General features: G+C 36.8%; 1 protein-coding gene across 2 annotated transcripts in view; it reads right to left on the bottom strand.

Moving 5' to 3' along the window:
• The window catches only part of MAP3K7CL (MAP3K7 C-terminal like), a 28,492-nt gene extending 16,235 nt beyond the window's left edge, over nt 1-12,257 (bottom strand). Inside the window, exons 1-3 of one of the 2 annotated variants that reach the window (XM_039568452.1) lie at nt 11,727-12,257; nt 11,099-11,207; nt 3,060-3,118 (exon numbers count right to left, since the gene is read on the bottom strand). In XM_039568452.1, coding sequence (XP_039424386.1) covers nt 3,060-3,118; nt 11,099-11,168 — 129 coding nt within the window. In that variant the 5' untranslated portion in view covers nt 11,169-11,207; nt 11,727-12,257. Of the gene's footprint in view, nt 1-3,059; nt 3,119-11,098; nt 11,208-11,463; nt 11,647-11,726 lie in introns of those variants that run through there. The other variant, XM_039568446.1, reaches the window with a different exon arrangement.
• Nucleotides 12,258-13,665: the final 1,408 nt, after the last annotated feature.

Genomic DNA, 13,665 nt, shown 5'->3' on the forward strand with positions numbered 1-13,665 from the left:
TAACATTCAAAAAAGTAATTTGAAAATAAAACATGTTAGTCTGAAGCTAGCTAGTACATCAGAATACACATACTGATCATTTTTGTTCTTCAGAAAGTAGCTGCAAATACAACTATCCTTTAGTAAGAGTTCTTATAGAGAACGAGCTTTTTTACTAAGTCTCCTAGAAAGACCTTGTCTCCAGGCAATCCCACCTCTACCTCTGTAGAGCTGGGTGCTTGGACAGCAGGGTTTGTTACCCTGCCAAGGGGAGGCTGCACTGAACTTTGCCCTGCCATCTGATACTGCTGCCCAGGGAATAGGTATGGAAGGATTGTGGGAGGAAAAGTGGGACCACTAGGTAATTCTGCTCAAATAGCCAAGTTGTCTGCCAGGGCCTAACATAGGAAGACGAGGGCTTGAAGCCTAAAACAGAGGTGCAAATTGCTTGGTACTCAGGCTGTGGTCTGCTGCCTGCATGCATAGAATTCTAAGGCTCTGATTTTCCAAGTGACTCGGTGAACTTGCATAGCTTTCAAGCTGCTTTCAAAATCCAGCTTAAGGATCAGCTAATTTAGGCTTTTTGTTTGTTTGTTTTTAAAACAGGTTTCAAAATTTTCCTTTGTATGCTTGAAACCTGAAAAGTTATTACTTTTTTTTTAAGGTGCTTATTACTACATAGCCACCTAACCTGGATTTATAGTTTGCTTCTTTAAATAAAATTCAAATGTTTTTGACTGTATTTATGGCACAGTGATGAAAACCTTGTGGCTCTAAGATATGATATTTTTATTATGAACATATGTACCAGCATTGTTACAAATTCAAGCATTTCAGGCTGCTATTGCCACAGTTGATTAAAAGGTTCATTTACATGACCCTTCATGTGTGTGCTCTATATTAATGCACTTTGGGACCGAAAAAAGCATGGATGGAATGACAAGGGATACCACCATTCACTACTTCTGTAGGTCCTGGGGAAGCCCATGTTTACTTGTTTCTGTAATACAGGAGCTACCTGTTTCAAAGATGGCATGAATTGCAAGCACATGCCATACAGTTCTGACAAACCCTCAGCAATTTGGATTATAGCAATTGAAAAAAACCACAATTAATAAGAAATGTAATGAGGTAAATGATTACTTTGTATCAAAATTTGTTTGAAATTTTAAAGTGATCAAAAATATTGTAATTACATAAAATAGTTATCACATGAAGCTGTGATGCAGGTTGACAAAAGCAAGGAAATTCAAGTTTTTATTGCTAAATTTGAATGCAATGTTACCTCTCCATCAGCTCAGAATCCTGTGTTGACTTAACTGCCCTTGGATGAACATAATGGCATCGAAATATAAATATGCACATAAGCTTGAAAAGCTAAAGGATGAAGTGCTACCACAAATTTTATACTTTTAAGTGGTTGAGTCAGACAGGTAGTTCTCATAAGTTATCCTTTCAGCTACCCTGATATTACCAAGAGAGTTTATGAAGGATAATAAAAAGAACATTATATGAATCAAAGCCTTTGATTGTTTCTTTGATTTTGTTATCACATTGAGATCATGAGAGTAAAGGAAGGTTTTCTTGAAAAAAAAGTCAAGTACTTAACAGACCAATAGGATACACTTAGTGGGATTGTGTTAGTTTGTACTTAAAAACTTCTATTGAAGAGCTATTATTTATCCAGCACACTTGAATGTTTCCAGAGGAGCATTTTCAGTCTATCATGAAATTCCATATTTAGAGTATATTATAGGTTCCAGAAATATGGGTCATAAAAGTCCTAATAAAAAAATCATCACTTGTCCTGTAGAGTACTTATATCTATGCTAGTGATTTTGTTTTTATGTATCAACAACAGCAACAATAATCATACTTTGCTCTTTTAGAGCAACCTTCACCCAGTGATCTTAATGCTCTTTAACAAAAAAGGTAAAATTCATTAACTTAATTTCAGAGATGAACAGAGGGATGAAGAAACTCCAGGATTAGGCAACGTGTCACTGATGGAGTTGGAAGCAAAATGCAGGTTCTTTACTTTCAATTCAGTGCTTCAGCCATGAAACATGATTGCTTTTCTCAAATTCAATTCTTCTGAGGAAAAAAAAGTACCGATCATGTTCGCTGGGCTGGAAAGTTAGTAGAATAAAGAGGTTAGCATCCTACCCTGTTCCTTTTGTCCCAAATCTTAAGCAGTTATTAATTCCTACTTATGCCTGAAGAACCTGCACATATCCTCAGGATGAGAGGGATAGAGCAAGAAGAGTCTCTGTCATCCTCCATTCCTTTCTCAGTCATCCTTTTGATGAGAGCAGCAGGACAGAAGCGTCAGCCCTTGAAGTCAGCAGCCCTCCTGTGTTGTCTCACGAGTTGATGGGTACAGGAAAGATGACATTATTGGACAACGAATGGTCTACTAATACCTTTCTCAAGTTACAGTCAGGAAACAAATGCCTTCATAGTGAAATATCAGGGGAAGTTGAAATGCTCCTCGGATGATCTGAAGTAGTCTACAAAAACTAGCAAACACTCCAGAACCACCACAGAGGAAAAAATAATCCCTGGATGCAGAACAGGCTTTGTGCCTGGTGAACCATGGAGCTGCCATCAACTGCTCACTGTCTAGTATATTGGGGGCCCATCATCCTATGCTGACAAATCAGACTGGTCACAAAACTATTCTCTTGGAATGCTTCTGAGAAAACTGATGATATCATAGTGCAGCCTGCAGGCATTAGAATATATAATGCCTGTCTCATTCCTTCTCCCATCAAATGAACGAGAACTCTCTTCATTGCACTGCAGCAGCACTGCAGGAATTGTATAGAAAATCTTAAAAGCAGGCGAAATTGTTAAAATAGTAATTTCCCTGCAGCTGGACTAAAAATGTTAAATTAAATTTTCTGTAGATCTTGAAAAGACAATGTTTTCTTCTATGGATATATACGGTCTTATTAAATGTTTATAGGCTAGAAATGCACCACTAAAAACTTCCACCTTAGTGTAACAACTAGAGGCTATTTATAACAACAAATATAGTGAATGTGAAGTAGAACTGTCATAACAAAATAAAAGTTTACCTGCAGCTGCTGATCTAGTTCTGGAAATGCCAAAGAGAAGTTTTCAGGGGAAGCATCATCTAAAAGGTAAACATGATGTTAACAGTTATTGTCTACCAAAGAGGGCATTTCAAGTAATCTGTTTGATGAAGTTCTATATTGCAAATATGGACAGTAATATCTGGCTCCTGAAAACACCTCCATCTTATCTTTTACACTTGAGATGCCTCACTAGAATCCTTGAAAACACTAACGGGTTGGTAATAAGAAAAGTTTATGTTTTGGAAATACAGAAAGTTTATTTTGCATTGCAGTGATTAAGAAACAAAGCAGTTAGCCCAGTAGAACATGTGATATTTTAATAAAACAAATAAATCTAAACTGTCTTTCTTTCTGAGCTCTCTCCATTACACTGCTAAGGACTGCCTTAAAGGACTTTAACCTATCTATTACAATCCTTATGGGCTAGAGTTAATTCAATCATGACAACAAACCAAGCTGTGTTTTTATTTGTTTGTTTCTTTCTTTTTAGTACAGGCTTCCAGCAAAGGTGGGACAGATTGTGCCAGTTATGTCAGGGTTGTGATGTGGATACCTGCCCGCTAGTAGCTGGACTGAGATCAGAAATATGAATCACACTTGGTAGCGCTGCTGCAGTATTTATTTCTCAGTGACTTTCACACTCTCAGTTTTGCATTGGATTGTGATGACTGTTTATTTATCTTACTACAGGTTATGGGAGGTGAAGAGAGTGTTACTATTAGCTTACAGTCAGTTATTTGTAATGTGTCAAAATTAAATAAGAATGGCTCTTACAGGAGAAAATTGCTAACACAGTTCAGATCCTTCAACCTGCTGTGTACTTGTAGACTTGAACACAGCAACAAAACCCCAACAAGATCAAGAGGCCCTCATATCAAAGCAGGATTCTAAAAGAGATCAGACTAGGATCTGAATTATTTGTCAAATATTTGATACCTCTTTCTCCTAACCTCTGTGGTTATACAGCAGAGGAGCTTAGGGGGGAAAAAGTAAAATAAGTCACCTTATCCTATGAAAAATAAACATACTGGCTAACACATGGTCAGAGCCTTACTCAATAAAATAGCTAGAGCTGGGTGGCCTCTGGGAAGAGATGCTCAGAGAAGCAAAAAATTTATAGTCATACAAAAGCAAAAGCTCTTGAACTTCCTCAGAAAACAAAGTGAAGTTCCTGTATTTTTGTGGAGTAGTTGTCTTGGTAGCATTATCAAAAAGCCATACCCATGTCATGTGAGTGTCCCCCTCCTTTTTTCACACCATATGCCAAGCATGTCCATTCTGGAAAATACTTAAATTGCTTTAATTGTATAGAATTGTATCATGCTAATATGCATGTGTTTACCTTTAATTTGCTATTGCTTTCTTCTACAACATATAAATAGACTAATATTCTAAAAGAAGAAAGATGAATCATATGGCAAGGCTAAAAGGAAGGACAGAATAAGACTCAGTCTGACTAGGGCTACAGCTGCTCTACGAGTATTTGGCTGAATAGCTGATAAATATTCTGACAGAGATACTGGACCAGAGTCATGGATGGCAGTTAAACTGCTATTTGTTTTGACAATCCAGCAGTATGATTTTTGGTACAGTAGCTTTATAGAGGGATCTTGAGCATCTTTAAAATTCAGAAAAACATAGCAAAAGCAACACTCCAAATTATTAAAAAAAAAATGTTAAGAAACAGCAGACAGTAATTACTTTTTCACAGCATCAGTTATTAATAAGAAAATAAAATTAATGCAGTGTCAGAATATTGGAAAATAAATTGGATTATACTCTGAAAAGAATCAGTTAAAAATTTTGGAAGTACTTTATAAAGGATGGAATAGAGAAAGAAATTAGTGTAGAGGAAATCCTTTCAATAAACAGATGTTCCCTGCTTATTTTTTTAACTCAAGTGACTGAGTCAATGGTACTAAAAATAGAATGTACTGGTATCCTAACCATTATGACATACCATAGTACATTTTATAATGGGCCTGCCCCAGCATCTATTGAACAGCTGCTAGGGGTTTTTTTTAGTTATACTAGTTTAAGACTTGTTTAAATCATCATCTGATGTGCAGAACATCATCAAGAAATGCTACAGACTTCAGTGCTTTGAAATTATCCTGAGTTCCTAATTCTCTTAGGCTCTTTTGAGAATTTCAGCTGAAGTATTTAGACTACAAAAATTAGCAGAAATCCTCATAGCAAACTGCAATCTTGTTTTCCACAAAAAGAACAACAAAAGGCTTTCCCCACAGCTTTCAGTGAAATAAATTATTGCCTCAGATCAGTCCTTATTTCATTGTTGTCAAAGTAACAACCACAATAACAATAAAAATCACTTGGTAATAATGAAACGCTGTAATTTCACACAAGGGGAAAGCAAATGAAAGCAGTTATTCACCTCCTAAAATTTTTTGAGGATACTTTCAGAAAGTCAAGGGGAAAGATATAAACTCTTGCATTTTTTTCCAAAGAATTGCTATTGCCCTTACAAGGCAGAATACTGGGCATTATGCAGAAAACCAGTCAAAATCACATTGACTTCTAGCCTTAAAAATCTATTGACTCTGAAAATCAGATACAAGAAATGTCTGAAATGCCAATGAAAATATTCTGAAGATCAAAACATTCTCAAAACTAGCTCCTGATCTGTGTTTATCTTCTGCTCTACCTCTCCTTAACTAGAAAACAAAACTCTGAAATACCTCTTTTTTCCCCTTTTCTCAATTAATTATCCATTTTTAATGAGTATCTAGATTAGTATAAGGAATCATTGGTATAATTAAAGACCCCTTTTATAATAAAGTTAGTGGCTTTTCTGTACCACAAACCCCTGAAAATATCTAGGCTGATTCTTCACCAGCTACGAACAGCATCTCATCCCTATAGTCATTATAAAGAAAGACAAAGAAAAATTATTTATAATTCAAGCTGGATGTTGAAAACCTATTTTGTTAAAAATAAAAATATTTTTAAAAATCAGAGACAGAAACTCACTGCACCTGAAAATGGGTCAAGATTTTGGTCAAAAGGAAACAAGAAAGGACAAAAAACGTACATGTGTATATTATGGCCACCCCAGCAAACTCAACAGCACTATCCTGTGATGCGAAAGAATCAGATCAGGGACTTCATTACAGCCACCTAAGTTAATGTATCTGTAACATGATTTCTAAGTGAGTAGCATTTCCTTATTTCCCATAGAGCCCAAATCTAATTTTGAAGTTCTATATTTAAAAATGCCCTAAAGACCTATACCCTGATTAAAACCCATGTATTTTTAACCAAAGACTCAGTTCATGTGCATGAAATAGTGTGATTTTCATGTCTGTTTCACCAGGTTCATGTGCTCACTTGATTTGCTGCTGAAAACTGTCATTTGTAACAGAGAGCATCTGAACTCTACTAACACTGATTGTCTTTGTACAAAAGGCTCACTACTTGCCCTGAGGCAGCTGATATATGCTAATGTTGCACATTTAAAAATGAATCTTGATTTCCAGAAAGCATCACTTATTTAATCATGTTCTGGTCTCCTGGAGATTCCAGTATCGCAGACCTCCATCATGTAGTCAAATGAGAGAAATCCTTCACATGTTGCTGTCTGACTGACACCATGTTTGGCACAATGAAGTGTAACACCCAAATCTTTTCCTATATGGCTGTTCCATTTAACTGAACTGTGAGCTAAAGGCAGTAAATCCTTTAAAAACAACATCTGATTCACTTGCAGTATAATCTTGCAAGTTAGTTTCTCTATGATCTTCAAAAAGATAGACAGAAATAGAATATAAAAATTTAAATGTGTTGAAAGCACATTAAGGTTGCTATATCAAGCACTTGAAACTTAGGAAATGCCAATCACAGCTCCGCTTCCTTGAGTAACTGAGTTATGATCCAGTATTTAATTATACAGTCAGGTACTATTTTTTTTCTGCTACATGTGTGGGCCAATGTATTCAGATCTCTTCCTTCTAAATTAAAGAATTAAATTGGTAACATAAGTAGGTTGCGATCCTGTAAGTGGATCAGCCCTTGCACAGGAAAAGTGCTCAAACTGAACTGCAAGCACCACAACTTGCACCAACAACAGAGGCAAACTGCATGTCAGGGTCCAGTCTTGGTCCTGGGAGGCTGTGGGATCCAGCAGCTCTGGGGCTGGGTACTGACAGACAAGCATAGACTCATCCGATTCATCCTGGAAGGCTGTGTGGCTAAGTGACTGCGACTTGGCACTGCTTTGTGGAGCTCCAGGGCTTCTATTCACAGCCCTGCCTGACACGACCTTACACAACCTCGCAGTTACCTCACTCATAAAATAGTGGGGAACGGTCACTGCCCCACCCAGGAATAGGATGTGAAGGCTTGCTAAATAGTAAGAGTTGTGGACCTCCCAAAAATAGAAACAGTCCATAACAGAAGAGGTAAGAGCAAAATCCTTCTACTTCATATACTTTCACTCAAGCCTAAGCATCCTCAGTGAATGTACCTTTGAGGGTATATCACCTGATTTCCCATCTAATTCCCCAAGGACCGAACCCTGTAGGCTGGGTGTAGATTTAGGAAATTAGCTCTGTAAATTTTAGCCATATATTTTAGCAATCCTCACTGTTTTTCAATCAATGTGCTGGAAAGCCTCTGTTGCCATTATGACCAATATGACGCTGGGGTAGGAATTTGAAAGTTGCTTTTGAAGAAGCAACCAATGCAAAACAGTCTTGCATGATCAACTAGAAAAGCAAAAAATTCCTTGTAGTCACCAGGATAATAAGCATAAAGAGGAGTAAAATAAGTAATTTTGCCATGCTTACAAAAATACGGCACTGTTCCACTGTCTGTCAGGTTCATCAGAAGATGTATGTTTTGCCTTTGTTGTTAGTGATTTTTCTGGAAAGTCAGAGGTAGACTAATTTCAAATTAAAGAACTCACTAACAATTTTAGACCCTGTCATTTATAACCGCATACCATGAGCAAAACTTCTCAGCTAGATTCAAGCTTTTATTCTAGGAAGCAAGGAGATAGGGACCTATAAACCTTCCCTTTGAACTATTACACAAAACAAATCCAGCTGTCTAAATTCCATGAAGTTCATATATTTGTAAGTAAGATTGATAAAAATTACAACACACTGAATTTCACTGGTTAAATGAAATTGATGCTGACAAACCACAGGGAATTTTCAGCTTTGTAACACTTACTTGAATCTTGGAACACCACATTCAGTTCAAGCTGTTTTAGTTTCCAAGTGATGTAAAGTCGGTTGAAATAATATGTTTCCAATTCATTACTTTAAAATGGTAGCTTAAGTCAAACTGTTGCAATACAGTGTGCAGACCCACCCTGGGAAACATGTGTTAGTGAACTTGAGTGAAAGAGCCAAACATAAACATTTATATATACAGGAATAAGAGATACACAATAAAACTGTCTTCTTATATTGCACCTGCTGATGGGCTGCTCCTGAGACTTTTAGGGAGCTGGTTACCCTACTCTCACATTAAAAATACCTCACAAAGCTGGCCAGAAATTCAGTCATCAGGTGTTGACTGACAAATAATGTAACACAAATTATTTCTTGTACAGTCAGGATAAGCCAGCTCTGGTCTTGTAGGTCAGTTAACACAAAGTAATTTCTTCTCATGAGCTGAGAGTAGTTTTTCCTTTCACTGCTCCTCACACCCACTGCTTGGTTACAATCCTAGCCAGTGAGATAATCGCCACCCAGAAGAAGCATTCCATTTCCTCTTTTTATATCCAGTTATGCTGTCAGTTCCTCCTAGTAAGCAGTTGCACAGCCCCCGGAAGGAGGATGCAGCCTTTCTTGGCGAAATGTATCACTGTGCCTTTCAAGTGAGGTAGAATTTAAGGAAAAGCTTAAGTCTGAGAGATTTCCTCACCACTTAGCCCTTGTGGAGAGCTTACTGTATCCTAGCAGTGCATGAGCTTCAGCTGATGCTTTACTATCACACATCATGTAACTCTTCTTTGCACTGAAAACAAATATCCTTGTCAAGGAGAAAAAAAAAAAGTGAAAAAATATAAAAGAGTAAGGGGAAAAAAAAAGCACCTGCGCACCTGCTAAGGAATACCTAAAGGTCTATCTGTTGAATGTTTTTGTAGCTCATCTTAAAAAAAAAAAAAGTTAAATACTTGTTTGTAGTCTCTTGATTCAACTATGGTTTGCTGGAAATTTTCACACCTATTAAAAGCTTATTTCCTTTGCCTTCTTGAAATACATCAAACATAAAACCGCTTGAAATTCTTATAACATAGTAAAACAATAATGTAAATTTAGACCTCCTGGTATCCCCAAAGGGAATGCAGATGGGAACATGGCACTCACTCTACTGGTTGCTACTTTTTTTATGAGTACTCATGAAGATTCTGGATTGCATACTGCAGGAACATTTGTATATATACAATAAAGGATTCAAAATGTTACCAATTTTAACATTTGGAACAATTTAACAATATTTAGAAGAAAAAGATTACCTTTATCTAATTGAGTTTATTTTTGTAAACATTAAGAGAGAGGCTGGAATTATTAGCAGGATAAAAAAGTAAAAAATAAAATATGATGCAATGTTAAGGAAGCTAGGCTTCCTGCCTTTCATGTCCCCTTCTTCCAAGCTATTCACAACCTTGTCATTTCCTACTGCCGTCTCTTGTCACAAACCACTCTGCTCTCTTTGATTTTCCCATGGTCTCAGCTTTCCCTGACTTGTTTTCAGTGTCTCACATTAGCATTCTTTTTCCATAATTTGTAAGAGCACTCCCCTTTCTTTTACATCTCTCTTCAAGACCTATTTGTGCCATAATTCCTGCAAGAAATTTACCATGTGACTGTATCTTGAGAGAGGTGAATGATTCCTTACTGCTTTCTGTAATGAAAATGTAATTACCAGGTTATTTTAATTTATGAAAAAGGGCACATAGATTATCACATGTTTCTTTATATTCCTTGTCCCAATCTTTCTTTGTCACTCATCTTTACGAATTGAAAGTTAGGTTCAATAATATATGAAGACTTTTTGTTTTTAATTCCCTTGCTTAGGGGATGAGATTGTATTTTAGTATTGTAGCTGAAAATTAACAGTACACAACAATTAGCTAGCAAAGATAATGCATATTCTAAAATATTTTTAAAATAGAAAATTGCATTCAAACTGAGATTCTGTTCACACAAACCTCAGGCAGCGACCTCACACATTATCCTACAATGCATAGAGTCCCATAAAGCACTTGACAGCAATAGGTTTCAGTCGTCCTTATACCTCATACCGTAAATACATCTCAGCCCTGACTCCAAGGCACTCACCTTTAGCAAAAGCAACAGCCAATTTTTATGTGATGCTTTTCAGCTTCCCCTTGGACTTATTTCATTCTGGCTTTCACTGTTCGGCAACAGCTCTCTGGTCCTTAGCAATATTGAAGGTGGAAACTAATAATATTTATCTACTCCAAAGGGTCCGTGTGTGTACAGGGTATGTTTGGGGAAATGAATACTCCCTCAGCACTAGCTGATAGGATAAACATCAATGAAATTTCTGCTGCTGTCTCAGAGAACATGCCATGTGGGGCACCTGTTTCCTGAAACCTTTCACCAAGCTGGGCATGTGTGGCACTTTCCAACCTTCCTCCTCGAAAAAATCTCTTCCTGTTCTAGGCTCACTCAAATTTGTCCTTTTACTTTTCTTGTTTTACAATTTCACAAAATCAGACATACTGCACATGCAGGTAAATTTGATAGTTAATTACAGTTCTAATTGCATTCCACAAACCACTGAAAGAAAGTTAAGATTGAACCTGTCAATCTAGTGGGTTTAGTCTAATGAAATTGTTAATGGAAACATTAAAAGTTATCAGACAGGGAAACTGATCACATGCTGCCACTGAGGAAAAAAATCCATCCATTACACTGGACTAGGTTTGATATTGTAAACACTGGTAAGTTAATGTAAAATTTAAAAGCAGTTGTGGTTTAATAAAAGCATTGTGGTTTACTCCATAAATTAAACTGTACCTGGGGAATCACTGAGGCTGAAGGCAATTCGTACTGGCTTATCAGCAGGTACCCTGGCAGTGGTGATCATGTGGGCACTTGAGTCAATGCTTTTACTTGTTTGTTCCAGCTGCAATAATACAAAAAAATATATTTATTACAGAGCATGTGACATCATTCAACAAATGAGTTTTAATGCTTTTCATGCACTCACGGCTGCCTTTCCCATTCTAGCCAAGCAATGTTTAGAATCAAAGTCAAGGGAGCGCCATTTCACTTTTTCATTTAAAAAGAATTTAAGTGAAATTCAGTGCAGAGACTGCTTTTATTTTTGCTATTTATAGATTAGAAAGAATGATGGCAAAGGAAGCTGCCTCTCTTCTCACCTGCTTGCTCCCCGCCATTGCCCCTTCAGCAAGCCTTGACTCGTGGCAATGCTGCCTGGTTCTGAAGGTGAAGAAGGAAGAAGGGGTGGGGAGTTGAGAGTAACATGACCCCAAGCCTGCCCTGTGATTGGAACCGTGCACACCACTCCACGTGGTGTCAATGAGGAGGCACTCATCCTCCTATCTTCCACCCATACCCCCCTGGTCCAACTCTGCCTGCAAGTCACGCATTTCATGACCAAAAATTCATGGGGTCTCCAAACCTTGGTGGTGATTCTTCAGTGGAAGCCTGTGCAGGTGTAGGAGTCTGTCTGCATGGGTTTGGCTCCTGGGTCAGGACCTTACTCAGCCCTCCGTCTATTCTTCTGAGACCATCAATTCCAAAAAGTGATTTTACTGTGATGAAACCCTGTCCATTAAGAAAACTGCTAGTTCATTTCAAATATGGCGCTAAAGAATTGTTGAGCAACAAAAGAATTAGCTACTTTTGATCTCTAATAATGTAATTAAAACATCTCTGTGCCCTGAAAAGTTGTACTCTGAGCTCTACTATGTATATTTAACCTTTCGAATGAATAGTTTTGGTTAAACTCTATTGAATAGCTGAATGCAAACAATCTCCTTGATTATCTAGTACAAAGCTGCTAAAATTCAAAGATACTAATCTTCTGTTTAGCACTATGTGTGGAGAACGTGAAGTCAGTGGGACTTCATGCATGCAAAAGATCTACCCATAAAGAAATTATTTTAGGACTCTGGACTGCTATCCAGCATGCATTGTATTCATACCAAATACGTGAACAATTATGCTTTTAAATTACCATTAAAACTTCTCAGGGAATTAGAAACAAAATTCATTAGGAAAATACAATGAATTTACTAATTCATTGTCAGCAGACAACAGAGTATTTAGCTAGTGAAAACAAAAGCCAGTTTCCTAAGCCAATAGCCTTGCAGTTTTTCAGTAAAGCAGCTATTGTATTGCATGAAAATTCTACCAAGTTATTCTAATTCATACTGAATTATTTGGCAATCTCAAACAGTCAATAGAAGAGAACACTATTTCAGGAGTATCATCTTCCTTGGTGGTACACAAGTGAATCAAACACTTCTCTGGAATCACTGCCATGCAATCAGTGGAAGAGGATCAAATTTGCATTGGGTCCATTAATTTCACCATTTCTTGTTTATTTGCTTTGTCTCTCTTGATATTTAGCTAGCAGAGTGATACGGTTACTTGTTATTTGAAGTGCATAATCTTTTCTTATAATAACAACAAATAATCTAAAATCCTTATTTCAAATAAATTTTATTTGAAGCTGAAAGTGTCTCCTTCTGCTAGTATACAAAGGATATTGGGGACTGCTCTTAGTTCCCCATTATTCAAGACCCACAAAAATGGAACTGTTATCTATGGAGCAGAGGCAAAGAAAAACCAAATAAATTGCAGCCATGTATGTTTTTAGATTCAGGAAAAGACTCTTGGAGTCAACAGAAATATTTTATTTTGAAGTGCATATCATCAGAGTAAATGATTTTTACCTTCTGAGCATTGTTGATCTCTTTCCCACCCTCACTTCATAAGAAACATCTGAGACATCTCATTGTTTTTAAAAAACAACAGAATTACCAATGCAAAATTCTTTAACATATTTCCCTTCCTTACTTCCCCACACAAGATAAAGAAAAAAACCTTCAGAATGAAGAGATTTTAAGTGATAAGCAAATCCTTAAAACAAGGCTGTTCATCACTCTGTGCTGTTGGTACACTTTCCCTGACACTGACTGACTATCTCAAGTGGTCTTGCACACAAGAGTATACTTCACATTTCACATCATAGCCTAAGAAATGAAAAAGGATGCATTCTGCTAGAGTTTTTAAAGTTGCCATAACAATATTGCTACAAGACTGTTATTTTATCCCAATCACATACTCTGTGGTGTTCAATGTTTTTAAATTAACTCTTTTAACCATCTACTCTGTGAGGGCAAAAATCAATAACCTTTCAGTAAGAAATGGTGAATTCTATCGAAACACAAAAGAAAGTTTTCATTTTATTCTAATTCAGAAAAAAGAAAACTCATCTTTATACACAGCAATTACCCTGTTACCAATTTTTTTATATTGCATTTATGCCTTCGCTCCTTTTTTTGAGAAATCCTCAAGCTCTTCATCACAAAAAGCAATCACAGAGAACAGAG

Source organism: Corvus cornix, chromosome 1 (assembly GCF_000738735.6).
Source record: "Corvus cornix cornix isolate S_Up_H32 chromosome 1, ASM73873v5, whole genome shotgun sequence".
Classification (NCBI taxonomy): Eukaryota; Metazoa; Chordata; class Aves; order Passeriformes; family Corvidae; genus Corvus; species Corvus cornix.